We start from the raw sequence: 27785 nt of genomic DNA, 5'->3' as shown, positions 1-27785 counted from the left end.
GAGAAACTGCATTCTTAAAGATCTCTACCCTCATAATCATCAAATAAAGTGACATCTTGATCTCCCTTCTCTTCTACCTCCCACCAACTTTTGATAGTATTGACTAATCTCTTCTTCAGTTTTCTTTTCTCATGTTATATCCATGAGAATATTTTATCTTCCTTTTTTTTATCTCTCTCAATGTTTTCTCTTCTGCTAAAGTCCTCTTCCTCAAGTATATGTGAAGTTACTTAAACTTCCTCATTTTCAATTTCCTCCTCTATAAAAAGGTAATAATAAAATTAATTCCTCCCCAAATCATGAAAATTAAATTATATTAGGTACTGTATATTAACTGTATAACTATATTCCTTAAGTATAAACATTTCCCAGCATTCTACCTTTGGTACAATCTCCCTTCACCATCAAATTATATAAATGACTGTAAAATGTTCTACCCCTCTCATCATAATTCCACATCAATATTCCAATTTGTTTATCATGCCTCATACTCAATGAGTTTACAAAACCAAATTTATCATCAAAATGTACTTCATCCTCACCAAAATGAACTTCTCAAATCTTTCCTATATCTATTAATATCATTCCAAAACTCTAGCCTACCAGTCATCTTTGACTCCATTAGATCTAATCCATCTCTCCACACACTAATGTTTTATCTAAAGTGTCTCTTGCATCAGGCACTATACAAAAAGGATAAAACATCATAACCAAGCATTACCTAACCAAAAAATGCAAAGTCAGATTAACAGTCAAAAATAAAAGAATGCATGTATCACTTCAACAGAACAAAAAGAGAAAAAAAATTCATATGATCATCTAAATAAACAGAAAAAATGGAAAAAACCTCTTTTATGACAAAAATTCTCAACAAATGAGAAGTAGAAGAGTATATATAAGAAACTTTATCATATGTTGTACTCGATGTTGAAATACACAATGCTTTCCCTCAAAGTTAGCAAATAAGGCAAGGATTTTTGGTTTTACTACTTCCATGCACCATTGCAATGCAGTCATAGCAGTAAGAAAAAGACATAAAAAGCATAAAGGTCAGGAAGGAAGAAGTAAGACCATCATTATTTTCAAATGACAGGAGAGGAGAAAACCCTAAGGAAATTATTTTTAAAGGAAATAGTATAACTTTTAAATGAAATTAGCCAGGTGGCAGGATACAAGGATGATATAAAACTCAACTATATTTCTATATACCAACAATAAAAAATTGGAAAGTTAAAGTAGTAAACAGTACTAAAGCATTAAGTCAACTCAATAAGGAAAGTCTTTTTCTATGCGGGAAAAAAATGAATTTCAACTCCCACCTCACATCATGCAAAAATGATTTAAGCTGAATCTCAGAACTAAATGCAAAAGCCAGCACCAGAAAGCTTCTAGAAAACAAAATAAAACAAAACATAACAAAAAATGGGTGCATACACTCATAACCTGAACAAGACTAAAAAGCACTAACCATGAAAGAAAAAACTGATAAATTGGATCTCACTAAAATTAAAATATTCTGTTAATCAAAAGGCTCCATTAAGAAATACTGTCAGGGAGTTCCCTAGCAGTCTAGTTTAAGGATCCAGCATTGTTACTACCTTGGCTCAGGTTCAGTCCTGGCCAAGGGAATTCTGCATGCCATGAGCGTGGTCCAAAAAAAGAAAAAATAAAAAATAAATTTAAATAAAAAGTATTAAGGCAAATCACAGACTGGGAAAAATGCTTGCTGTGTATACACCTAACGAACACTCATATCTTTTGGAATTACAGGAGAATTTATAAAGAATTACTACAAGTAACAACTAGAAAATTGAACAAACCCATAAAAAAAAAAAGACTTCAAAAAGTACTTCTCAAAAGAAATAAGAATGAGCAATAGCCACAGGAAAAGGTGCTCAACATCAGTCATCAGGAAAATTCAAATTAAAGCCATAAAGAGAAACCCTTTCACACCCATAAGAATGGTAAAAATGAAAAAGCTGAAAGTGTAAATATTGGCAAGACTGTGGAGGAACCGAAAAAAATCGTATATTTCTATTGGGGATTATAAAATGGAATTACCATTTTGAAAAACTCTTGGCAAATTTCTTATAACGTTAGCTACTCATCTTCCCTACAACCCAACAATCCTACTTTTTGGTATCTAGATGAAAATATATGTTTATACAAAGACTTAAGCATGAATTCACAGAATATACATTCATAATGGGAAATAACAGTAAATGACACAAGTTATCAATCAACAGGAGAATGAAAATAAATTGTACTGTATTAGTTCAGTAGAATGCTACTCAGCAAAAAAAGAAATAACATGAGTGAATCTCCAAAACACTATTTTGAGTGAAAGAAGACAGACGTGGACATACACAAAACACATACGCACACATGCATGTGCACACACTCAGACTGTAGGATTCCATTTTTGTAAAGCCCGAGAATAGGCAATTCTAAACTATGGTGATAAAAATCAGAAGTTTTCTCTGAGGCAGGAACAGGAGACATTGATTAAAAGGGTATGAAGCAGGGAGTTCCCATCGTGGCTCAGTGGTTAATGAATCTGACTAGGAACCATGAGGTTGCAGGCTCAATCCCTGGCCTCGCTCAGTGGGTTAAGGATCTGGCATAGGCTGGCGGCTATAGCTCCAATTAGACCCCTAGCCTGGGAACCTCCATATGCTACAGGTGCAGTCTTAGAAAAGACAAAAAAATAAAAATAAAATAAAATAAAAGGGTATGAAGCAACCTTCTGGAGGTAACACCAATGTTCCATATCCTGCTTTGAGTGGTGGTTACACCTACATACACAGTTGTCAAATTCAACAAATTGTATTTTATTCTTCAATTAGAGGGAAAAAAGATGCTTCACCAAGAAAACATTTTTTAAAAGCCATTGCAGGAGTTCCTGTTGTGGCTCAGTGGAAACAAATGTGACTAGCATCCATGAGGATGCGGGTTCAATCCCTGGCCTCGCTCAGAGAGTTAAAGATCTGGCATTGCCATGGCTGTGGTGTAGGCCAGCAGCTACAGCTCTGATTCATCCCCTAGCCTGGGAACCCCCATAGGCCACAGGTGTGGCCCTAAAAAATACTAATAATAAAATAAAAGCCATTACAAGTAACATAGAATTATTTAGTAGAAAAGAGAAAACTAATACATCAAAAATTTAGATAAAATTTTTTTTCCTAAGGTAACATTTTTTCAAGTTTAAAAATAATTTTATTTTCAAGTGTAAGTAAACCCAGCCTTGTGAACTAATCTAAATAGAGAAATTCAGGCTTGCGGGTTAATATACTGAAGAGAAACAAAAGAAGCACTTAAATATTTCATACTATGAATTGAAAATAGAATGGTTCACAATCTGGAGAATTTTAAGACATGAAAGAGCCCAAAGAAGCAAGGGTAAAAAGATCAAATACAGGATTCAGAACTAACAGCTGTGACTTACTGAGTTAATAAATACGTCAAATAGAATCAAACTCAACAAAGCACAGTAAAGTCTGTAGCTTCCAAGTAATTAATTCACCAAATACATGCGAATGTATAATCAGCCCTATGTATTGAAAGCAAGGATTCCTTGGTTAAAATGGATATTCTCCATTTATAGATAGAGTTACGAGAAGTAGACTAGATATAGGTATGCACGAAGCATAGAAGCAATCTAACCTGTTCTATCTAATCAGTATCTATTTGCAGAGAATAAGATGAAAGTTCTATTTTTATCTCTCATCTATTCTGTATCATTCTTCCCACAATAGGACTAAACATTTCTGCTAATGCCCAGGCAAAGAAACGTAAATTCATGAATAAAGAGTTGCATTTATACTTTCATTTTCAAGGCCCATCACTAGTTTCATCATTTTAAAGATGTTATTAATTTCTAACTAGGAAATAGAAAAAAAAGTGTTTGAATACCCACAAGTCAATCTAATCACATTCTTACATTTCCAGAGAGAAAGCCAGAAAGAGCAAACATTTTAGAGGGTTAAACCTATGATCAAAATATGGGCTCTTATATAAACTAACCAATATCTATCATTTCTTTGGAACAGTAGCTCTTGACAACACTCCATCTGTGACATGCCTGTGACTTCTCAAAACGCACCAGGGAATCCTCTATTCTATCCGTTTAGCTGTCCCCCACCCACACCTTTTAGTCTCCAAACCCCTTCCTGAAATCACATGTCCTACACCGATATGCCCTCATGATTACTTTCGCTTGAATTTTCTATTCCCTGCTATTTGTAATAAAGGAGGAGCCACAGGCGATCACGACTCATAAGGAGAAAAAGTATTGGACCAACGTCTCTGAGGTGAAAGAAAGAGTAGCCCGATCGAAATTATAGTCTTTCCCAATTACATACCTTAGCTGTTATTGCTCTATAGCACAATACAGGCTGCACTTGGTTCTAACTGAAATATCATCATCGTTAGTTTCCTGACTTCCTCCCTTCATTTTTCCCTCTCTAAATCATCGTTATCACATCTAAGAAAAGAAAGTGGAGTCAGTTACCTTCCTACACATTTCATAATGGACGGAACCAAAGAATACAGTCAAGTGGAATTTTTGGCTTTAATACCACCTCTAGTTTTCTTCAAAGCTTTCTAAAATAAGTTAAAACAGTATAAAATAGAATATGCGAAGAAGGATTTATGGAGGAAGGTCCCTTAGGGTTGATTAGACTATGTAGAAAGGAATCTATTTTTCATTCATTGAATGACCAAATGCATATACATTAGAGAATTTATGTTTGTATAAACATATATATGTTTAGTATGAATTTTACTTGACTTATACAGGGCAATCTCCTACCTAAATAGTTTAAAAGGCTGGAAATGTAATAGATGTACAATAATAGCAGAAACACCTTCATCTAATGAGAAAACCAATGATATTAAATGTGATATTTAGCATCTAAATCTAAGTTTAGTGAGGTTTACTTCTTAGAGCCAATGGACTAGGTCAAACCTCCCTAGAAAAGGAACAGGAATTATTAAAGACATTTTCCTCCTGGACATATTGGGACATGGCGTGAAATGTTAACTATGCCCATCATCATAACGATATGTCAAGTTGTAAAACCTAATGAGGATTTTCTATTTTGTGAATAGGATTACAGGAGACAACTATTATATGAAAGAAAGGGAGAAAAACTTCAAATTGGAATGCCAATATCCTTATCCATAATACTAAAATATACATTCCCTTGGAATTGATAGGGGTTAAACAAAAAATTTTTTATGAAAGTGTTCTATAAACTTTAGTGGATATGTAAAGTATAAATGCCATTTTATTGACAAGGATAATAATTATGATAAAATAATCCAAAATAGATTATATTAAAGAAGGTAGAATATTAAACAAGCCATTGCTCATTTAGTCAAAAACAGTCTTAAAAGACATACTTGTTCTGCAAATTGGCTCAAAGTATTTGTTCATACTATATATCTAAGTAGATAGTGAATGGCTTTGATTGCATCCAAAGTTCTCCCTCTTGGATTTTATGAGGCCCATTCAGAATGAACCAGGTTGAGAACATCACCAATTCCATGTACTGAGTCCATCTGTTGGCAAAAATATAATGCAAACAGCTTTATAAGTGCTATTTTCAATGAAATATCACAGAACAGCTTGTTCCAATGATATTTCTAAAGCTTGCCTGCAAACCGCCTACTGGGAAATCCAACTGAAAGAGAAGGGGGAAGAGAAAGAAACCCATACAGAAGAGTGACAGGAATGGAAAAAAAGAACAAAGGGTAAAGAGACTTGCTAGAAGAAAGTGAGAACCGGAGGAAAGTAAGGAGCAATGAAAGGTACAATTTCTAATACAGACAAAATTAGTTTCCAGCCATAAGAAATAAAGAATTGGAATATATATATACACATACACACATAAAACAACCAGGGCTGGAGGATAAAGAAGGGATCACAAATTATGTGTCATGTCCAGAAAAGTGAATACAAAAGGAGCAGGAAACACTAGAAAATATGTACCCGCTCAATAAGTGGAGCATAATTATTAAAATATTGTAAGAGGAAAATGATGTGGAATAGCTATTTTTCTAAGCTTAACTTGCTTTTTCATGTAATATACAAATTCATTTTTCCAAAAGCTAATACAGATTTAAACGTCTACTATCAGTTCTAAGGGAAGGAAACATCATCTTCCAAGTCCATTCTTTTAACCTGAAAGTCCACTTACTCATTTTTATAAGAGTCCAAGCATTGCAATATAAATGGTGCGCATACACTGATTCAAAAATGAAATACATTTTAGTGCAGATGATATCATGCTGGGCACTTACCTGAGGTCGAATAACTTTTACAATATTTTTGAGGGCAGTGTCAGGGGATGGAGGTGAGCAGTCAGGTGTTGGGCCTGTGGAGCTGTTTCTATGGTTGCTAGTTCCTGGAGCAGTAATTGCTACCTCAGAGGCATTATCTGTGAATAAAAATAGAACTGCCATAAACCTATTCACTCAGTTTACCTTTTAAGACTTGAAATTACTTTAGTGAACATGCATTGATCTTAAAACTGGTATTAATTATGAGATCATAATGAGGAATATGTTCAGCAGTATATTTTAAAGATAAAGTTTATTGAATGCTTTGCTTTCTTTTAGAGTGGTAAATATCTCCCCCTGTAGTATTGTTCCAAGAAAGAAGAGTATTATTATTCAATTATTCAGTTCATAACAATAGATCATTCAGAATAGTTTTTAAGACTCCCATTATACGAATGACTAAAAACTTACCTTGACTTAAAAAAATATGATTTTTCATGTGATTGGGCTGTTTTCTCCATTATATTTCAAATGAGTATGATATTTATTAAAAGGAGTTTCATACTTCCTTGATTCATAAAACCCAAATTCAAGCCTCCTCAAACAATTTTCCCAGAAATCCCTCAAACTAACAAAAAGCATCCCAGTGAATTATCCTTGATGAAAAACTGACATTTGTGCAAAATAGTCCTATAACATAGACAAAAACAAAACTATCACCCCCAGATAAATATAGCCTCCTCTATGGTTAAGACTAAGTGAATGAAATTTCAAAAATCCAAAGTAATCTTCCCTTGTGTTCAGTATTGGGAGAGCGGAAATAAACTGATGGCTTGAAAATCAGCAACATGTATAACATTTTCTTCTCAAATTTATACCAAAACAAAATAACATCAAATATCATTTTTGGAATGTTTAAAATACTCAGGAAAGGATGGAAAATGTTCTGTAAATAACTTCTGCTGGCACATAGAAGTTACATTATTTTAATGACAATTTGGCAATCCTCTATAGCTTTTTATGGAAACTGTTGCAAGCTCAAATCTTCAAAAAAATGTACTTCCTTGTTATGTTTTTAATTAGTTCTCAATAATTTTCTGTCCTAGACAGCTAGCTGAATTGATGCAAAAGTGACTAAGATAGTGAATTCTTTATAGACCAGCAAGTCTCTCTGTTCCATGGCCATTGTCTACAATCCCAAGTGAAGGGCAACAATTTATGAAGGTACTTTCTCATAAAAAGTGAGGGGATGAAACTCTACACAGCACTTAAAAACATAATTCAGTCTCACTATCGTATCCAGACATAGGGTCATGAAACAAAAAAAAAAATACAAAAATGATACATTCAATTAAATAGATAATCCATAAAATAAGTTTAAAGTGTCCAGATCGCACTCTTGATTCAGGTTTAATACATAAGGTGGGGTTTGAATGAGCATCTCAAGAATAAGCTGGGTTCTGAAAGAGAGTAGTTTGTAGGGGTGGTCTTCTGAGTAGACTAAAATAGCATGAATAAACACTGAATCAGAGATAAAACATCAGTCAGCAAGAATAAGATGCACTCATTCTCTCTAAAGTGGCCTTTCTTTCTTTCATTCATTCAATCATACATCTAAAAACATTCATTTGGAGGCAATTGTGTATTAAGTATTACGTTATACTCTAAGGATAAGCTGAAAAGAATCCCCAGCCGGGGATTAAGAGTCATGGAGGGATGAACAGGTGGAGCACAGAGAATTTTTAGGGCAGTGAAACTACTCTGTATCGTACTATAACTGTGGATACTTGTCATTATAAGTCCAAACCCATAGACTATACATCACCAAGTGAACACTCATGTATATGGACTTTGGGTGATAATGATGTGTCAACACAGGTTCACTGATTGTAACAAATGCACCACCCTGAAAGAGAATGTTGATATTGGGGTGGTGCTGTGCCCAGGAGGCAGTATATGAGGAATCTCTATGTCTTGCATTTGATTTTTTCCAAAAACCTAAAATTGCTTTAAAAAATCGATTCTAGTAAAATTTTTAAAAATTTGTGTTTAAGAAGTATACAATCAAATATGGCATCAGACATGCAAACAAATTACAATGCAACATAACTTGAGCATTTATAACATGATGAAAAGGCAGGGGGAGAAGAAATCAGACTGTGGCTGGAAGGAAGATGGTTGTGAAAGGCTGCAATTTTCAGGCAGGAAATCTAGAACAGAACACAAAAAATAAGGGCATAGAGGTAGAAAAAGCATAGAGGAAACTGTTATGATCCTTTAGGAGGAAGTTGAAGCTAAGTTTAGATGAGTAAAAGAAAGTTTTATTGTTATATTGGGTCTATGCTTAATTCTGTAAGCAATGAGAAATCTTGAAGCTAATTAAGCAGAGACTGGCATAGTAAGGATGATAGTTAATAGTTATTGAGCATTTTTTATGCAAAGGGAGCATGGTAATTCTTTTACTTAACTGAATCACATTTAATTCTCAAGTAATTCTTTGAAATAGTTTCCATTATTACCATTCCCATTTTACAGAAAAGGTAATCACAAAGTTATATTTCTAGTAAGTGGCAGACAAAATTTCAAATTCTAGATTGATGGCACATGGCCCTCTAGCATGCTGTGGGTATGCAAAAGCAACTGGAGGAGGCAGAGCTTGAAGACTATCGCCATAGTCAAGGTATAGGTAGTTTCCATTTCTAAACAGTTAAAAGACACTACAAAACAAAGTAGAAAATGGAGACAATAAGAAAGAAATAGTAAAAACAAAAAATGTCAACAATAAAAACATCTTTGGAGTACACCTGCGTGACTATATGGTATATGTCTGGAAGCAGGGAGATCAGTTAAGATCAGTGATCCAGTCTAGAGGTCAGGGCATTAGAATTTGAGTTGGTGACAAGTGACTGGATTCTGGATACATTTTAAAGGTAGATTTCTAAGGAAAGTTAAATTGGGCTCTGCAGTAAATAAGCTGTATATTCAAAAAAAAAGTAGACTAATAGAATTTCTTGATGTGTTCAATACAGACTAGGAGAGAAATAGAGCAGGCAAGCATGGCTCTAAAGTTTTGAGCCAGAGGAACTGAAAGAATGGAGTTCAGCAGACACAGGAAAGACTACGGGGAGAAGCATACATTCTCTCCCATATCTTTTCAAATATTGCCTCTACCCCATTTTCTTTATTTTCTCCTTTTAGATTCCAATGGGGAAAAAAAAATGTTAGACTTTATTTTCCTTATCGTTTATTCTCATTTTGTAGCTTTCATTGTTTTCTCTCCATATTGCATTCTCTTATACTCATTTTCCAGCTTGCTGGTTCTTTCTTCAATTATGTCTAATCTGCTATCAAGCCATTTTCATACTTTTGATTATGCTTTTTGGTTCTAAAATTTCTATTGGTTCTTTTTCAAATATACTGCATCATCATTTAGCATTTTGAATTCCCTAATAGAATTTTCAGTTTGCTTTTGTTTATTAGAAATGGCAAGTCAAGTTGTTTTTGCCTTTAACCCATGTCCAATAATTCCAATATTTGATATCTTCATGAATTTGTTTCTGTCTCTGATTCTCACTCATAGTATCCTGCTCCATTGTCTGTCTCATCTTCAATTCTATGCTACATTTTACTCAGTGTTTTGCTAGAATAAAATATACATTAAACAAGACTCTTTTTTAGTAAATATTAGTTCAAAATTGCATTCAAACTTATATTCTAATACCAGATGCCGCAGTCTGTGGAAAACTTGCCTGTTCAATGTTAGACGATTTATTTAACTGCTCAGAATTTCAGTCTTTCTTAACTTTAAAAATGAGGATGATTAATAAGTATATTCTAGAATTTATGTGTGCAGAAAAACATGAGAAAACATAGATGAAAAATAACAAGCACATAATCAAACACATAGTATGCAGTTAATAAATTTGTTTTCTTTTTTCCTTTCAAACCAAATAGCACCAGAATTAAACTAAAATATGGTAAAGAAAATCTAGAGGGAAAAATAAGAAAATAAATAGTAGAACTTTGTAGACAATACATCTAGAGTCATGATTAAGTACTTGGGTAAGACTTGAGACAAGTATCTTTTAGCTTTTAACACAAATTGGTAGGGAAAGGATTTAATTCCAGGAAGAAGAGACAATCCCTTGAGGAATGATTCACTGCAAGGCATGGCCCTGTTAACTGCTTTTCCATCAAAGCCAGAAAAACTGCTGGGTAGTCCATGTAGACCGCAAAGCAAAAGCTTCTTGAATGTTTCTTATAAGTAATTTAATACATAGTACAAGACAGGGGGTAATCAAGTACTAAATTATTTAGAAAAGACTTTCAGTGTCTCTGTGTTCTGAATTCATGATCTGTACCTTTATACAGATAATTCGATTTTATACTACTTTGCATTGCTCATTATCTCTTACACACTAGGTTATATTTCCACAGTGACTTATATTTCCTTTATTCTCTCCACAGCTCTTAATGCAATCTTTTAAAAATTCTAAGTGAAATAAAATGAATAAAACAAAACCTGTGTGTCAATGGCAACTATCACAAATGCCCTTAATTACATGGAGAAAGTTGATGTGGCTTTTATAATTCCATGGTCCTTTTGGAGAAAATCCAAATGAGAAGCATATTCTAGAACATATATAAGAGTCTTAGGAAACTGATTTATTCCTTAAATATCCTTCATTATATTATTCATAAAACATATCAATTATCCAGTGGGCTTTGCAGAATGACAGCTTCTGTCCACAATGGTTTTACATGGTCAACATACATTTCGCACCTGGAGCTACAAAACATTTCTGATGAAAAGGAAATGAGGTGTGTAAAAACTGCTTAGAGAAAATTACTGATTATACTTGTAATTTTGGCTTGAAATGAGACTTATCTTCTAGTTAGATTCCCTTTCTATGCATTAGATTATGCATTATGACTGTCAGTTTCCTCTACAGTAACAAGTCTGGAGGAGAAAAAAACCCACTTTACTGGAGCTTTTAGAAGGAAAGTATTCTATGAATACAAAATAATTCATAAGCAACGTTACAGTATAGAATTTTAGCATCATTCACTAGCAGGTACTGAACAAAGTTCAAGTTCACAGAGACTATGCTAGTTGCTACATAATTGACAAGTAGGACAGAGATTACTTCTGGCTGGAGATTCAGAAAAGGTGTGATAGAAGAGGTAATGGTTAAGGAGTTCTCTGACAGATGAGTAAAATCTAGATATGAAGAAATGAGTGTGAAGGACATTCCGAGGGGTGGAAGTAGGATGAACAAAAAGGGGAAAGATGGGAGAGTTAGGCACATTTGTGGAAAAAGGAAGAGTTCAGTTTGAATAGAATATCATATTCAAGAGGTAATACTAAAAAATTGAGGGGACATATCCATAAATCTCAGCTCTGGAATTAAATAAGCCTAATCTGAAATTTTGACATATTTAACCTGTTTCCTCATCTGTGAAACAGCTTCTCTCATAATATTTTTGCAAGGATAAATAAAATATGAGTGTATGTATATGTATTTTAACAGACTGTCTGGCAGAAAGTAAGTGCTCAATAAAAGCAGCTCTTGCTATTATCATATACATGTATAACAATAAATATAACTAGATAGATGGCTTAAGGTGTTATTGTGGAAAGTCTTAAATCAAGTATTTAATAACTATTAGTCTATCAGTTCATTAAGCACATGAATTGCTTTGGCCATGCCCATGGTTCCCAGGCCAGGGATCAAACCCACACCACAGTTGCTATGTGAGCCACAGTGGTGACAACGCTGGATCCTGAACCAACTAAGCCACAAGGGAACTCTCATGATGTGTAATTTTTCATTGTTGGCCTTAAGTCATGAATTGGCAAACTTTTTCGGCAAAGGTTCAAACTGTAAACGTTTTAAGTTCTGGAGGCTATGTTGTCCCTTTATAAGTACTTTTTTAAATTTATTTTTTTCATATATACATTCTTTTTCTCACATTATCTTTCATCATGTTCCATCATAAGTGACTAGATATAGTTCCCTGTGCTATCAAATCTGCTGTTTTAGCACAAAAGCAGTAATAGACAATATGTAAGCAAATGGGTTCCTATATTACAAGAAAACTTCGTTGTTTTCAGCCACAAGTTTTGGGATAATTTGCTATGCAGCAATAGATAACTAATATATTAGGTATATGGCTAACATTTATAATCCAGCCAACATGTTAGATGTTTGGTCTACAACAGTAACAGATTCTCAGCCCTGTTTTAAAGTTGTTGCTTATTTAATGGAAAATATAGAAGGACAAATATAGAATTACAAAACTATGTTATTCATGCTACATACCGGGCACTATGGGAGCACAGAAGAGTGAGCCACTAACTGAGCAAAGGTACCAGGGTAGTGAGTTCGTTTATGGGAGGAAGAAAAATTTAATCATAGCCTTGAAGAATGAGTATCATGAAGCACTCAAAGAGGGAGAAGCATTCTTAAAAAACAAAAACAAAAGAAAAAAACAAACAAAAAACAAAAAACAGAATATGCAATTGGACAGAAGAATGAAAGGGCATCATTCCTTCAGGGAACCATAAATAGCTCAGCCTGGCTGGAACACAGGATATGTGTGGAAAAATGCATGGAGATAATGTTGGCAAGATAAAGTATTACGATGAAAGATGGGGGAGTTCCCGTTGTGGCTCAGCAGTAACAAACCCAACTAGTATCCATGAAGATGCAGGTTTGATCCCTGGCCCTGCTCACTGGGGTAAGGATCTGGTGTTGCCGTGAGCTGTGGTGAAGGTCACAGATGTGGCTCGGATCCTGCATTGCTGTGGCTTTGGCATAGGCCAGCAGCTGTAGCTCTGATTTGACCCATAGCCTGGGAACTTCCATATGCTGCAAGGGTGACCCTAAAAAGGGGGGGGAGGAAGATGAAAGATGCAAAGGTGTATGAAAAAATGAGACGACAAAAATGACTTTGTAAAATATTGAATTTTTCTATTAAAAAAACAGCAACATTGCATTTCTAAAATTGTTTTTCTTAAGGCTATGGTCAAACACCACTTTCACCCATAAAAGGAACAGACTAGAAGGTCACAGTCACTTTAAAATTCTCTGCCTGAAAGAGGCCACACTGGTGTGCTAAATGGTTGATTGACCAGCAACTTCAAGGTGACATTCAGTGTTTGAACAACTCCAATCTGTACAGACCTTTGGTCTTATCTACACCAGAGAAGTCCTTCTGAAGAACCAACAGCTCCAAGGTTGAGAGGACATCAAAGAGTCCTCAGTCTCAAGTCAATCATGAAAAGTAGACCCATGAATACACTATGATGGGACAGTATTCTCTATCTCCTTATCCCTTCGTTCTTGTCCCTTCCCATTCCTCAACCATGGAAGGGAGAGGGTCTTTTAGCATAATTATGACAATTATATAATCAGAATTATGCTGTGTATTTGTGAGGACATTAGCATAAGAAAGGTATGTTTGTCCTACAGATTCTCTATTCTGAAGAGTTCAAGGATTTAGAAGGAATTCGAGCAGTCACTAAGAGCAGAAATTCACAATTAACCTCCTAGGATGGTACCAAGAATGACAATTCCTTGACCTTGACTATCAAGATAAAATAGAGCGCCGGGTCAATGCAGAGTAAAGAAAGTGAAAGGTAGAGGGAGGTCATGAGGAGCGCATGGGTCCCCCCTCTTCTGAGACTGACTTTCATGGACTGAATTGTAACCAAATGAAGAAAGGTAAGATTTAAAGAAATAAAATACTTTCTCTCACACTGGGCAATTCAAAGATTCTTTTGTTTTGTGAATATATTTGTGCTTCTATTCTCACAGTTTTTTGTTTTCCAGACTCTATTGGCTTTGAACCCCATTTTGGGTTTCAGGCTTTCCCCTTTGATCTTGACAACAAATTCTTTTTACTGATTTTACTCTCAGTGGTCACTAGTTTTCGTCTCCTGTGTCCTTCTGCTCATTCCAAAATGGTCTTCACACAAAGCTGGCCAAGCCACACCCCAGCACTGTCCTTCTAGAGCGGAATCCTCCTAAGCAGGCGCTGACTTCACATCAAGGCAAGTTAGAAAATGAACTTGCTAACACCCCAGATGAAAGCATCACAGTAATTAGAGGTGAAAAAAGAGATTTATTCTTCAGTATCACAGGCCTACATTCCAGGATTCCTTCACATTCACATAAATATGCCTCTGCTATAGTCTGCACTGACGCACATCTATCATTTATTGAACTTCTGTTTATTCTCTTATATTCCTCAAAGCCTTAGTGCATGTTTCCCAGTCTTCCTTTCCACCCTCAGCCTGCCATCACCTTGGAGCCTTCAGATTCCTTGTAGATGTTCAAGCAATCACTAAATCCCAATAGTGTTCTGATTTCTACTCATGTGAGCTTTGCTTTAACTCTTTTCAGGTTCCTGTATCTCAGGTTAATCCAAGTACCTCACTATGAACAGAAACTGCTTCATACGAGCATCTTAATCTCGACGAATCCACTCCATAGATACAATATCCAATCTTTTTTCACTTTCTCATTTCCCTCACTCACACTAGAGCTATTGTTCAATCCCATAGTTATAAACTATCCTTTTATCTATCTAGTTTTATTCAACCTATCCACCCCTTTCTATCTTTGTTTATGTATTCAGCTTAGACATAATAATTCATCATTTAAGAAGTCTTTTACCAGTAACTACATCCATTCCTCTTGTCATTTTACCTACACCCTCTGAGCAAAACTCTAGTCCTATTTGGTAGGCACTTTCATATGCCCTTCATAGCTGAAGGATGTATTCCCCTGGCTATATGAAGTGTTGCTGGCAGACAGACTTCACTTGTCAGCCCTCTTTGGGAACTGAGTCATCTGGAGACTTGCCTGACCCCAGGTCATGCCCCCTTCCAGAAGCAGCCTGCTTCTGATGTCTGATTAATAGAGGAGTATAAAGGATATGCCTACTCACCAACATGGGATTGTTTTGAAGGAGTATCCCAGTTTCAGAGTTCCCCATGGAATCTGTAGAAGCATATGTAGAGAATTCATCACAGGCTAATCTCTCCTTCTGCCCTATCTTACTTCTTTCCACATTCATTGCTTCCAAGAGTGCCCTTAATTGATCTTCTCTATGCCAATGTCTATCTCAAAGTCTACTTCCTGGTGAATTCATTCTAGATTGAACTAGTCTCATTATTCTCAGTGGTCCTATTTGCAGGGTTTTTTTTTTCAACAATATAGTATTAATCACTGAGAGAGAAAAAAACAACTGTTACTAACTGATGTTATCAAATGATCTAATATGTTCTTACAAACCATTTTATGTGGTAAGGAAAACAAATAATAGGAAAAAAAAATGGATCAGAAACTACCAACAGGAACTTAACAAAAGCACAAATAAATATATAACCACTTTTCTTAAAATTTCCTATACATATTACAGGAACTTTCCAGGTTCAGTGATGTTTTTGCTACATATTATCCAAAAATTTTGTTTGAAACTTAAGGACTTTTGTTTTTGTTAAGAAAATATTGCTTAAATAAATACTAGCTACAACGTCATATCTATTTATGGGTGCAGAAGTATCTGATGATTAGAATTTTAAGAGCCCAAAGAGCCTTGTTTTTTAAAAAGAAAAAAATAAGACGTCAAAAAAAGTTCGCAGAGCTTCTGATGCATGTGTTATAAGCTGTACGTACACCTAAGAGGCCTCTTTCACAAGCAACCAAAAGTCCATTTGTAATTACCTATGCTCAACACCTACTTCTTTTTTTTAAGTTTTATTGAAGTATAGTTTATTTACAATGTTGTGATAATTAACACATTTCTGATTTGCAGAGATATGATGAGGAATATTCCCAGTTCATACACTGCTTGGCATTTCTGAATTAACCAATCAATGTGTCAGTACACATAGTTTAGCAATTATTAGACATACAGCATACACACACACACGCACACGCACATGCACACACACGTACACAACCTTTAAAGTGTTTACTCTTTGGTACACTACTAATAGGAAAGAAATAGATTGATGTTACTCTTCCAAATATACTTAAAACTCCAAGATATAATACAAGCTTTTCTATCATCTGTGAAATCCCTGCTTTCTCTCAGAAAATCCCTACCATTCTAGTAAAAGTTGAGACAAACAACAGAATAGACTATCATGAAGTCCTTCTGCTTTCACTGTTGCCACAATCCATTGCTAAACTATATAGTGGTCCTTATAGCAAATGTCCTTAGAATTGATCGTGCAAATTTTTTTACATGGAACGGGAATGATATGCGACAAACTTTAATCCCATTAATTCAACTAATTGCACAAACCTAACCATCACAATAAATTAAAATATGACCTAAAAGAAAACATGTCATGAGTTGCAACCAATTGATCTTTATATATGAAAAATCAGGAGCTTATTTTTAAAGAAATGTCTGCCTTTCTTTATGAATCTATTCAAGAATGCATAAATCGATATTCCTTGTTATTTTTCTGAAATAGATATCTGAAGCTGTCCTCCCGGTATTTTACTCTGCTGTCTCCCCAGTGCCTCAGCCTGGTAGAGGAAGCTCGTCATAATTTATACTCACCTACTTGTCTCCTCCATTATCTTTCTCCCCTGCCACTTCTTCATCTTCCACTCCAGAAAAAAACATAGACCACACCTACGTTTCCTCTGACAGTTTACTGAATATCCTGCCGGCCAAGCTCAAAGGCTATCTTCTCAGGGAAGGTTCTCTAGCTGTCCGGTCAGTAACTCTCTGATGACTCCTGCATCATTTCCTCATATGTCTAAGATTAAGTTCATCCCATTATAATTATTCAGGCACAAGATTCCCGATAAAGAGTGGGAGTTTCTTGAAAGTAAGAGACTTATTAAATGATGTGTTAAATGAATAAACATGTGCAAGGTACTCTATCCACTGATTAGATACTTCAAAATTATAAAGAAGTAAACTAATCCTCATCCTATATTTTGAGGGAGAAGGATTTCAGAAAGCATTTTAGGATTTTTTTTTTAAATCTTTCTCTATTCAGCCATGAAACAGAACAAAATGATGCCATTTATAGCAACATGGATACAACTAAAGATTCTCATACCAAGAGACATAGGTCAGAAAGAGAAAAACAAATACCATATGATATCGATTATATGTGGAATCTAAAATATGGCCCATAGCAGGATCCCATTGCTAATCCATCCCAAAGGTCCTGCTATGTAGCACTGGGAACTCTGTCTAGTCAATTATGACGTAATGTGAGAAAAAAGAGTGTATACATGTATGTGTAACTGGGTCACCATGCTGTACAGTAGAAAAAAAAATATATGACAAAAAATTAAAAAGTAAAAATAAAAACTGTTTTCAGTATAAAAAATAAATAAAAAATAAATAAAATATGGCACAAATGAACCTATCTATAAAATAGAAACAGACCCACAGGGACACAGAGAACAGACTTGTGGTTGCCAAGGAGGAGGGGGGAAGGAGTGGGATGGACTAGGAGTTTGTGGTTAGTAGTTGCAAACTATTACATTTAGAATGAATAAATAACAAAGTCTTACTGTAGAGCACAGGGAACTATATCCAGTCTCTTGGGATTGACCATGATGGATAATAATATACTAAAGAATGTACAGTGGTTTTTCTTTTCTGCGGAAAGGTTCATTTGTGTTGTATGTTAGATTCCAGATATAAGTGATATCATATGGTATTTGTTTTCTCTTTCTGACTTACTTCACTCAGTAAGAGAGTCTCTGCTCCCATCCATGTTGTCAAGGCAGAGCGGGAGGGAGAGGGATGGATTGGGAGCTTGGGGTTAATAGATGCAGACTATTGCTTTTGGAATAGGTAAGCAGTGAGATTCTGCTGTGTAGCACTGAGAGCTATGTCTAGTCACTTATGATGGAGCATGATAATATGAGAAAAAATGTATACATGTATGTGTAACTGGGTCACCATGCTGTACAGCAGGAAAAAAATGTATTCGGGAAATAACAATTGATTACAATTTTAAAATTGAAAAAAAAAAGAATATATAGTTGGGACACTTTGCTGTACAGCAGGAAAAAAATGTATTCGGGAAATAACAGTTGATTACAATTTTAAAATTAAAAAAAAAAGAATGTATAGTTGGGACACTTTGCCGTACAGCAAAATTGTCACAACATTGTAAATCAGCTTTAACAACAACCAAATAGGTTGCCAGATGCTAATAAGTCACTGAAGGTAGTAACAACACTGTCAACATCAAGCTCCTCTACAACCAACTTTCCTGTAACATTTATTAAAGTTTTTGTATCGACTATGATTAAGATAAAATATACATTTGATTTTAACCAAGTAAAATTGTACATGAAAAGAAAATTCTAGAAGGCAGCACACCAAATGTTAATAATACTCACCTCTGGTTGGTAAGGTGTTTTATTTTCAAAATATTTTTTCTATTTCTCAAATATTCTTCAAAGAGTATCTATTATTTATATCTATTTATATCTGTTTCAGACATTGGATATATTAAAACAGCATTATACATGCATTTAAAATTTCACGTTTACCCTGTCATAAACTTATTCCATTGCCTCTGTCTCGAGTTAATCACCATCCCCAAGTTGGTATGCATTTTCCATCTGCACATTTATACTTTTATTACTTATGTATATACTCATTACTATATATTCATTACATACTGGACATATTGTGTTTTACATTTACATAAATATGTGTACAATTCTGAATCTTGTTTTTCACTTAACATTGTTTTCAAGGTATATCCAAGTAAATATTTGTAAACCTAGTAAATTTTCATTTTAATTGAAGCATAATGCTCCATTTTACTAAAATTTACACTTTGATTCTCCTCATGAACATTTTACTTTTTCCCAATTTTTTACTCTGATAAACAATGTTGCAATGAACATCCTTCAGTTTCTTAGAGTTTTGTTTTAAAGAACTATACCTAAAAGTAGAATTTGCTGGATAGGAGGATATGTGCATTTCAAACTTTTAAAATATTAGATTGTCTTTGAATATGGATTACCACCTTGTAATCTTATTAGCTGTGTATAAGAGTTCCTGTTTTTCTGTTTTTCTTTATAATACCGGCTATCATCAGTACTTCTGTGACATTCTGGCAAATGGGTATAAATTGGTATCTCATGGTGGTCTTAATTTTTTAATATTTTTTTAATGGCTGCACCCATGGCACATGGAAGTTCCTGGGCCAGGGATTGAATCTGAGCCACACCTGCAACATATGCTGCAGTTGCAACAACACTGGATCATTTAACCCACAGATACACAGCAGGAACTCTTCACTGGTCTTAATTTAAATTTCTGTTACTGGGGTTAACTATGTTTATCAGCCATTCAAAATCCATCTGCAATTAATTGCCTTTGTCAATTGTTTCAATGCTTTTTTTATTATTATTAGGTATTTGTGTTGTGTTTGTTTGTTTTCTTGCTCTATATCTTAAGGCTTAGATTTACTTGCTTCAGTGCCTTCAAGAATGTCAGTCTCTAGAAAAGTGGAAAATTTCTAATTCTCTGACTCTTAGGGTCAGCAGTATAGCAGTAGGTGGATTGACTAACTCTCAAAGTACTAGGAGAAAGCTGCTTTGTAAACTTCCCCAGCGTTTTGGGTGAAGACACCTACCTAGAACAGCCTGTTCAGCAAGTCCTTGTTTCTCTGGGGTCATGGAGATGGTGTACACTGTCATATATACCACGTAGGCCAATGCCAACGTTTCCACTGGGATACCGCATTCTCTGCCAGATACATTCTCTCTGGAATTATGGCATTCTGCACCTTGCCTGTGGACATCCCCACACTAGTTCTAAGATGCTCATTTATCCCAGAGGAGAAGCAGTCCTATTAACAGATTTCTTGCTCTTCCCTCCAGACATAGTTTGCCAGTTGGCTCCAGGAGCTGCATGGCTTGGATTAGCTAGATGAGTTGCAGTAAGTTAAGGAAGCACATCAACCTTGAATCACATATATAGTCATATAATGGAAAAATCTCTGGGATAATAGGGTTATCATACAAGCTTCCAGAGGGAGATAAAACTCTATTTCTAATGGACAATGACACTGGCATTGAACTTTCCATCTGAAACACTGAAAACTAGATAACAATGAACTATCATCTGGCAAAAATGCCTAAAAAAGAACTCTGGACATAACAGACATTTAAGATAGATGATGTATAAAAGGAAAAATAGTGATGAAAAATAAAACTATATCTATCTAACAGACTCTCTGATAATGATTAACTAATTAAAATAAGGATTCTAAATAAAGAATCTTGAAATAGATGAGAAATGCTGCAATGAGTATTCTATTAAAATTTTAGAAGTTGGGTGTTTGGAAAAGAGAAGAAATAGGCACATTCTACATCCACTTCTGAGAAGAGATGAAAGCGGGGATTTAAAGTTATTGTAAAAGTCCGTATTACAGGGGAATGTCAGAGACTGGTAGTTATTTCCCAATACCTTACTCTTCCCTTATTTTTCAATAATTGAATCCTAAGTTTTTAGCTGGATCCAAGCCTACCTGGAATTCCTAGCTTCCTCTGCAAGAAGCAACAGCCATACGCCTAAGTCCTGGGTAAGCAGAAAGGATATGGGATGTGTCCAAGCTGCAGAGTATGCCCTCAAAGAATCTGTGTGCCTTTCCCCTCCCCTAATTTCTCTTTCCTCTTGTTGGAATGTGATGTGGTGAGAACAAGGTGCAAATAAGAACAACCTAAGGCTGGCACAGGAAGAGTGTAGAAGCCTGAGTCCTTGAGCTATCAGAAGCACCATGCCAACCACCATGCCAACCACCTGGACTGCTTATGCCTAGAAAGCTTCACGACAGAGAAGAATACTCTATCTTGTTTAAGCCATATTTATCTTGGATATCCATGACATCAGCCAAATTTATATCCTAACTAATACTTGTGACAAAAAAGCTATCAGGGAGGGAAATAGACCATCTTAGTAAACATTTGGTATCTTGTTTTCATCTGATACTAGAGAAATATATATCTGATTATGATATTGTGGAAGGGAAGGGAATCATCATTGCTGTAATAAGGAACAGTAAAAATCCTAGATGAACAAAGGGGAATAATTACTAGCGACTCAAGGACACGAGAAAAACAATTTTTAAAAAAGAATAAAAGAATCTGGAATCTAATATATGGCACAAAAGAATCTTTCCACAGAAAAGAAAATCATGGGCTTGGAGAATAGACTTGTAGTTGCCAGGGGGGAAGGGGAGGGAGCAGGTTGGATTGTGAATTTGGGGTTAATGGATGCAGACTTTTGCATTTGGAATGGATAGGCAATGAGATCTTGATGTGTATAACTGGGAACTATATCTAGTCATATATGATGGAGCATGATAATATGAGAAAAAAGAATCTATACATGTATGTGTAATTGGGTCACCTTGCTGTACAGTAGAAAATTGGCAGAACACTGTAAAGCACCTATAATGATAAAAACAAAAATCATTATAATAAAAAAAACCAGCAACAATTACAACAGCAAAGAATAAAAGAGAAAAAATACACTAAAATAAAACAGGAATTATTCCCTGATAAAAAACAGAGATGGCTGCAAAGAGAAGGAAGAAGTAGGCACATTCTACATCCACTTCTGAGAAGAGATGAAAGCGGGTGTCAGCTGGGTCTGTGGTCTCCTTTGAGGTTTGGCTAGGAGCAGGTGGCTTCACTCACATATTGTCATCAGCCCTGGATCCACACAGAACTGTTGGACTTAGGGCCTTAGTTTCTCACTGGCTGTTGACTAGAGCGTCCTTCAGTTGATTGCCATGTGGGAACAGCCCACAATGTGGATGGTGGCTTCCATCAGAGTAAGTAAGACAGAGAGCAAGAGAGAACTAGCAACATGGAGGCCAGAGCTTTTTTGTAACCAGATCTCAGGAGTGACATCCATCATTTTTGCCATAGTCTACCCGCTAGAAGGAAGTCACTAGGTCCAGTCCACACACAAGATATAGAGATTACACAAGAGAATAAATGACAGGAGGTGAGATCATTGGACGTTATCTTAGACTCTTAACATCACAGTTGTTCAGGAAAAAGCTACTCTCAAACTATTGTTAGTAGCAAAAACAGATACAGCCATTCTGAAAAATAACAGCATTAAGATTAGAAAATTGACAGATCACTGTAAACCAGCTACAATGTGAAAAAAAACATTGTATTAAAAAAAAATTAGTGCCTCTGGATACAGTGACCAACTTACCTTGGGCTGCTAGATTCTTTCTCAGTTTTAAAACTGGAAGTTCTACATCCTGGAACCCCTTCACTCCTGGGACTTGATTAGCCACCCTACTCTGGAGCCAGGCTGTGGGCTTTAAACCATGACTCCAAACTTCCTAGCAATGTGACCTTGGGTTAGTTACTTAATTTCACTATGCCTCAGTTTCCTTATCTGTAAGATAAGAATAATAATAGCGTGTTTGTGGAAACTAAAGGAGATAATAGATAAAAAGTGCTTTAAGCAACATCTGGCACATAAATAAGTGTCCAGTGATATTAGCTATTATTATTGGTATTAAAAATATACATATCCTGTCACTAGGATATACTCACAATTATCATCCAAACTGGGACACTTATGAAAGTGAAAGGGAGTGCTAGTAACAATTATGCCAGGTCAACAAGCATAAAAGGGACTATTCCAGGGAACTGGGATGCATGATCCTTATATCCGTCAACATCGAAGTTTACCTCATAGGGAAAAAAAAAAAAAAAAAAAAAAAGGCGCCTACATATAAGACAAGTGCACAGAAACATCTGTTCTTTTGTTCATAGTGGGAAAATAATGCAAAATGAAGTAAATGACCATCAATAGAGGTAAAATAAATCATGATTTTACATAATACATAGCAATACCAGCTGACTTAAAGGAAGTCCTTTGAAATGATGTTGAATGAGAAAAATAAGAAGGAAAATATTTATGGCTCCATTTTTGTAAAATAAAAGGTTTATGCTCAGAGGCAAACACTGATGCTTAAGTTTCAGGGTGCAGCACTTTCATGGGCTTCTTCCAAGGTCCTACTGGGAGGGGCCCCTGGAAATTTTTTGTAAATTTTGTAAAAGTAAAATATTTTAATTCCAAGAAGTCAAGATTTCTGTTTCTTTTAACTCCAATGTCCCTGCTATCATACTTCTCTTTGTTCTGGGTGGTATGAGAACGGATGCAGACATTCTAGGGATTTGGCTGAGAAGATGAGTTTTGGATATATTTGGTTTGGGTTTAATGGGGCATATTTACAAGCTTTGAAGTCACTTCCATGTACAGTCCACATGTAAGAATGGCTTCCAGGAATGCTCCTGCCATCCCCTGTGCCAGCCTACCTTTCATGTCACTGTAAGGCTTAGAGCACTACGTCCATGTGAGTTATACGGGGATATGCAGTAAACTTTCATTGGAAATATATGATCTGTATTTAGGTTTTGTAAAATCACAGTGGAAAAAGTAGATTCATATGACCCAGTTATTCTAAATATATTTAAAAGATTTCAAATAACTTGAGTAAAAAAAAAAAAATTTCCTTTAATATCTATATCTATATTGACAAAATTGTCGTCACTTTTAGAACTAAATTAATTTGACATAAAATATTTTTATATACACAATGGAATACTACTCAGCCATAAAAAAGAATGACATGATGCCATTTGCAGCAACATGGATGGAACTAGAGAATCTCATAATGAGTGAAATGAGCCAAAAAGACAAAGACAAATACCATATGATATCACTTATAACTGGAATCTAATATTCAGCACAAATGAATATCTCCTCAGAAAAGAAAATCATGGACTTGGAGAAGAGACTTGTGGCTGCCTGATGGGACGGGGAGGGAGTGGGAGGGATCGGGAGCTTGGGCTTATCAGACACAACTTAGAATAGATTTACAAGGAGATCCTGCTGAGTAGCATTGAGAACTTTGTCTAGATACTCATGTTGCAACAGAAGAAAGGGTGGGGGAAAAAATGTGATTGTAATGTATACATGTAAGGATAACCTGACCTCCTTGCTGTACAGTGGGAAAATAAAAAAATATATATATATATATATATAAAAATAAAAAATAAAAAAACATTTTCCTTTAATATCTATATCTATATTGACAAAATTGTCATCACTTTTAGAACTAAATTAATTTGACATAAAATATTTTTTATATACACAATGGAATAATACTCAGCCATAAAAAGAACAAAATAATGCCATTTGCAGCAACATGGACAGAACTAGAGACTCTCATACCGAGTGAAGAAAGTCAGAAAGACAAATACCACATGATATCACTTATATCTGGAATATAATATACGGCACACATCTTCTATTCTATGGAACTTTTCCATAGAATAGAAGATCATGGACTTGGAGAATAGATTTGTGGTTGCCTAGGGGGAAGGGGAGGGAGTGGGAAGGACCGGGAGCTTGGGGTAAAATGATGCAGACTGTGGCCTTCAGGATAGTTTAGCAATAGGATGCTGGGGTGTAGCACTGGGAACTCTGTCTAGTCACTTATGATGGAACATGTAATGTGAGAAAAAAAATGTATACATGTATGTGTACCTGGGGCACCATGCTATGCAGTAGGGGAAAAAAAAAAAATATATATATATATATATACACATATAAGATAAAAAAATAAAACCAAAAAACAAAATTAAAAATTTTCAGCTTCAAAACCATGTCTGCCCAAATTAAGTAACTTCCCTGACTCAGCATTATTGATACAAAAGTCAAAGGGGTATTGCATAAATTTAAATTACAAACTTGGATCCCAATAAATATTGTTTCAAAATGTTTTCTTGGACATTTAATTCTTATTTTAAGCAAATGATTTTCATAAGTTCTTTGAATTTGGAGAGTGGACTTATCAAATTTACCATGTATGTGTTGAATGTACCTCATTACTTTATACTTGCTTATCTTTATTTGTTTATTTATTTATTTTTTGGCAACAAACAGTGTTTTCAGTTTGCTGTGTCATGGCAAATTGAAATTCCATCATCATGAAGTTTGTAGCATGCTCTATTCCAGTCTCTCTTTTTCTCTGCTGCTCTACACATTAAGTTGCAAGGTAGAAAAGATGAGGTGAGGGGAATAAGGAAGCCCGGGTTGTTTTCTAAAAGCACCGGGTTTTCTTCAGTCTCCTGGAACTCATGCTTGCTACCCTCTTAAAGCGTATGACTGCATGGAGAGGACCTACAATTTCCCAAGGCAAATTAACAGTGAGAAGATAGTCTTTGCTCACAGACTACTGCAATCTCTACGAATGGTTACAATGAAGAAAAACTTAAGTTGAAAACTAATGAGTATGTATGATTTTACTTTGCTAAAACGGAACAAAATCCATATGATATACATATATGTGCTTTTCTATGCTAGTATATGTAAGGAGACAGTTAAAGGATTTAGGCTGAGCTGCTAGCATTGTTTAAATGAAGGTGGGTTAGAGGGTGGGGACAATCAGGTCAGGCAACATGGGGGAAATGATTAGCATTCTGCTATAAAATTATGTCTTATATATCTTTTTAGTTCAGTACTACAAGCATTTCTTTCGTAATCTGTAAGCCATCCAAAACAGGGAGAAAAGGCTTTTCCAAATAAAATGTGATTTAGATGTTTCATTGTTGATTCTTAATTTCATTGCAATATAATTGGAGATTGGGACCTGATTCCTTGATATGTTGAGACTGTCTCTGTGACAGAGGCAGTAAATGGTCAGTTTTTCTAAGTGCTTTATGTTTGTGTGAGAAGAACATATGTACTATCTAGGGATGGGTACAGAATTTCAGCTATGTCTAGAATCAGTCTTGTTAATTGCATTATGCAACAGTCTACATTCTTATGTTTCTTCATTTGTCAATATTCTGAATGAAATATGGTATATTAAAATCTTGCACAAATTGTGAATTTCTGTTTTTCTTCAAAGTCTTATCAGTTTAAGCTTCTAATATTTCAAGGAAAGGCTGTGTATGGAAATTGTGTGGAAAAAATTATGGCTTTTATACCTTCTTGGCCTTGTATTTTATCCTTTTGTTATTATATAATGCCTGTCTTTGTTTCTTTCATTTTTTTAACTTTCAATTATATTTTGACTGATGATATTGCTTCAATAACTTTCTTTAGGTTGGATTTGCTTGAGCTTTTGTTTTTTAACCCCAACTGTGTCATTTTGACTTATTTTTGACTCATAAAAAGTTATAGAGCAAGATTTTTTTAAATTACATCCAATATGATCATCGTTATCTTTCATATTTTATTTTCTATTTTGTTTTTACTTTGTCGTGCTTAGTCTTTGCTTCACTTATTTTTCCCAGATTTATGGGCTTTTTAATTAATAAAGATTTTTATGCTTTTATGTTCTATTGTTGGTATAAAATATAAACTGTTTCTAACTTTTAGTGGTTTCTCTGAAAATTTTTACTAGAAATGCTTTTAACAAAAAATAAATAAATAAAAGTCATTAAGTCTATTTGTTTCTCTACTTCTTTAGCCTGCTTTGTTTGCTCTCTGAACACAAACATCTATCTTCCTTGTCCCTATTGTCTGGAAACTTAACACCTCTAACCGTACATTTTCAGCAGCAGGCTTGACTTCCGGCTCCCACTTCAGGTGAAGCTTTTTTTTTTTTTTTTTTTGTCTTTTTGTCTTTTGTTGTTGTTGTTGTTGCTATTTCTTGGGCCGCTCCCGCGGCATATGGAGGTTCCCAGGCTAGGGGTTGAATCGGAGCTGTAGCCACCGACCTACGCCAGAGCCACAGCAACGCAGGATCCGAGCCGCATCTGCAACCTACACCACAGCTTAACCCAATGAGCAAGGGGCAGGGACCGAACCCGCAACCTCATGGTTCCTAGTCGGATTCGTTAACCACTGCGCCACGACGGGAACGCCGCAGGTGAAGCTTTTTTAGACACCATTACCCAGAAGGATAAAATCTCTCTATGGATCCTGTCCATTTCTGGGCCTAGTCAACAGCTGGTTTGCCATTTAGATTCCATTTTCTATTTTGTGTTTCTGATCCAGTTGAGCATGGAGATATTTTCTTTGTTTTTCAGCAGAGCCAGAATTTATAATTCTCTCAATTTATATTTTATCTCATCATTGTTTTGATGCATTGGAAAATATGTGAAAAGTCTCTTTAAATCTGACTGATCTTGTCAAGTTATAGGTCATGTTATACTTCTATGATCAGGAAAATATGTAACCAATTTAAAATCAACACAATAAGATATAGAGAGTTCCTGCTGTGGCTCAGTGGTAAGGAACCCAACTAGTATCCATAAGGACAGAGGTTCGATCACTGGCCTCATTCAGTGGGTTAAGGATCCAGCGTTCAGTGAACTGTGGTGTAGTTGCAGATGTGGCTCAGAGCCCGCATTGCTGTGGCTGTGGTGTAGGCCAGCAGCTACAGCTCTGATTCAACCCTTAGCCTGGGAACTTCCATATGCCACAGGTGCAGCCTTAAA

The 27785-nt window shown here is 35.3% G+C and overlaps 1 protein-coding gene across 50 annotated transcripts in view; it reads right to left on the bottom strand.

The window, feature by feature from the left end:
* The window catches only part of ANKS1B (ankyrin repeat and sterile alpha motif domain containing 1B), a 1062966-nt gene that overhangs the window by 633458 nt on the left and 401723 nt on the right, over window positions 1-27785 (bottom strand). For all 50 annotated transcript variants that reach the window (XR_014804254.1, XR_014804264.1, XR_014804263.1 and 47 more), the window contains one exon: window positions 6304-6440. Coding sequence is in view for 26 of the 50 variants with exons in the window: in XM_084957460.1 (XP_084813586.1) it covers window positions 6304-6440 (137 nt within the window). In the remaining 24 variants the exon portion in view is untranslated. The remainder of the gene's footprint in view (window positions 1-6303; window positions 6441-27785) is intronic.

The sequence above is a fragment of the Sus scrofa genome, chromosome 5 (genome assembly GCF_054392235.1).
Source record: "Sus scrofa isolate SSC_HxYL_T2T_F1_AM1 chromosome 5, Sscrofa_HxYL_maternal_Yorkshire_Landrace_v2.0, whole genome shotgun sequence".
Lineage (NCBI taxonomy): Eukaryota > Metazoa > Chordata > Mammalia > Artiodactyla > Suidae > Sus > Sus scrofa.
Note: the sequence above shows the minus strand (reverse complement) of the source record. Positions and strands in the feature narration are given on the sequence as shown.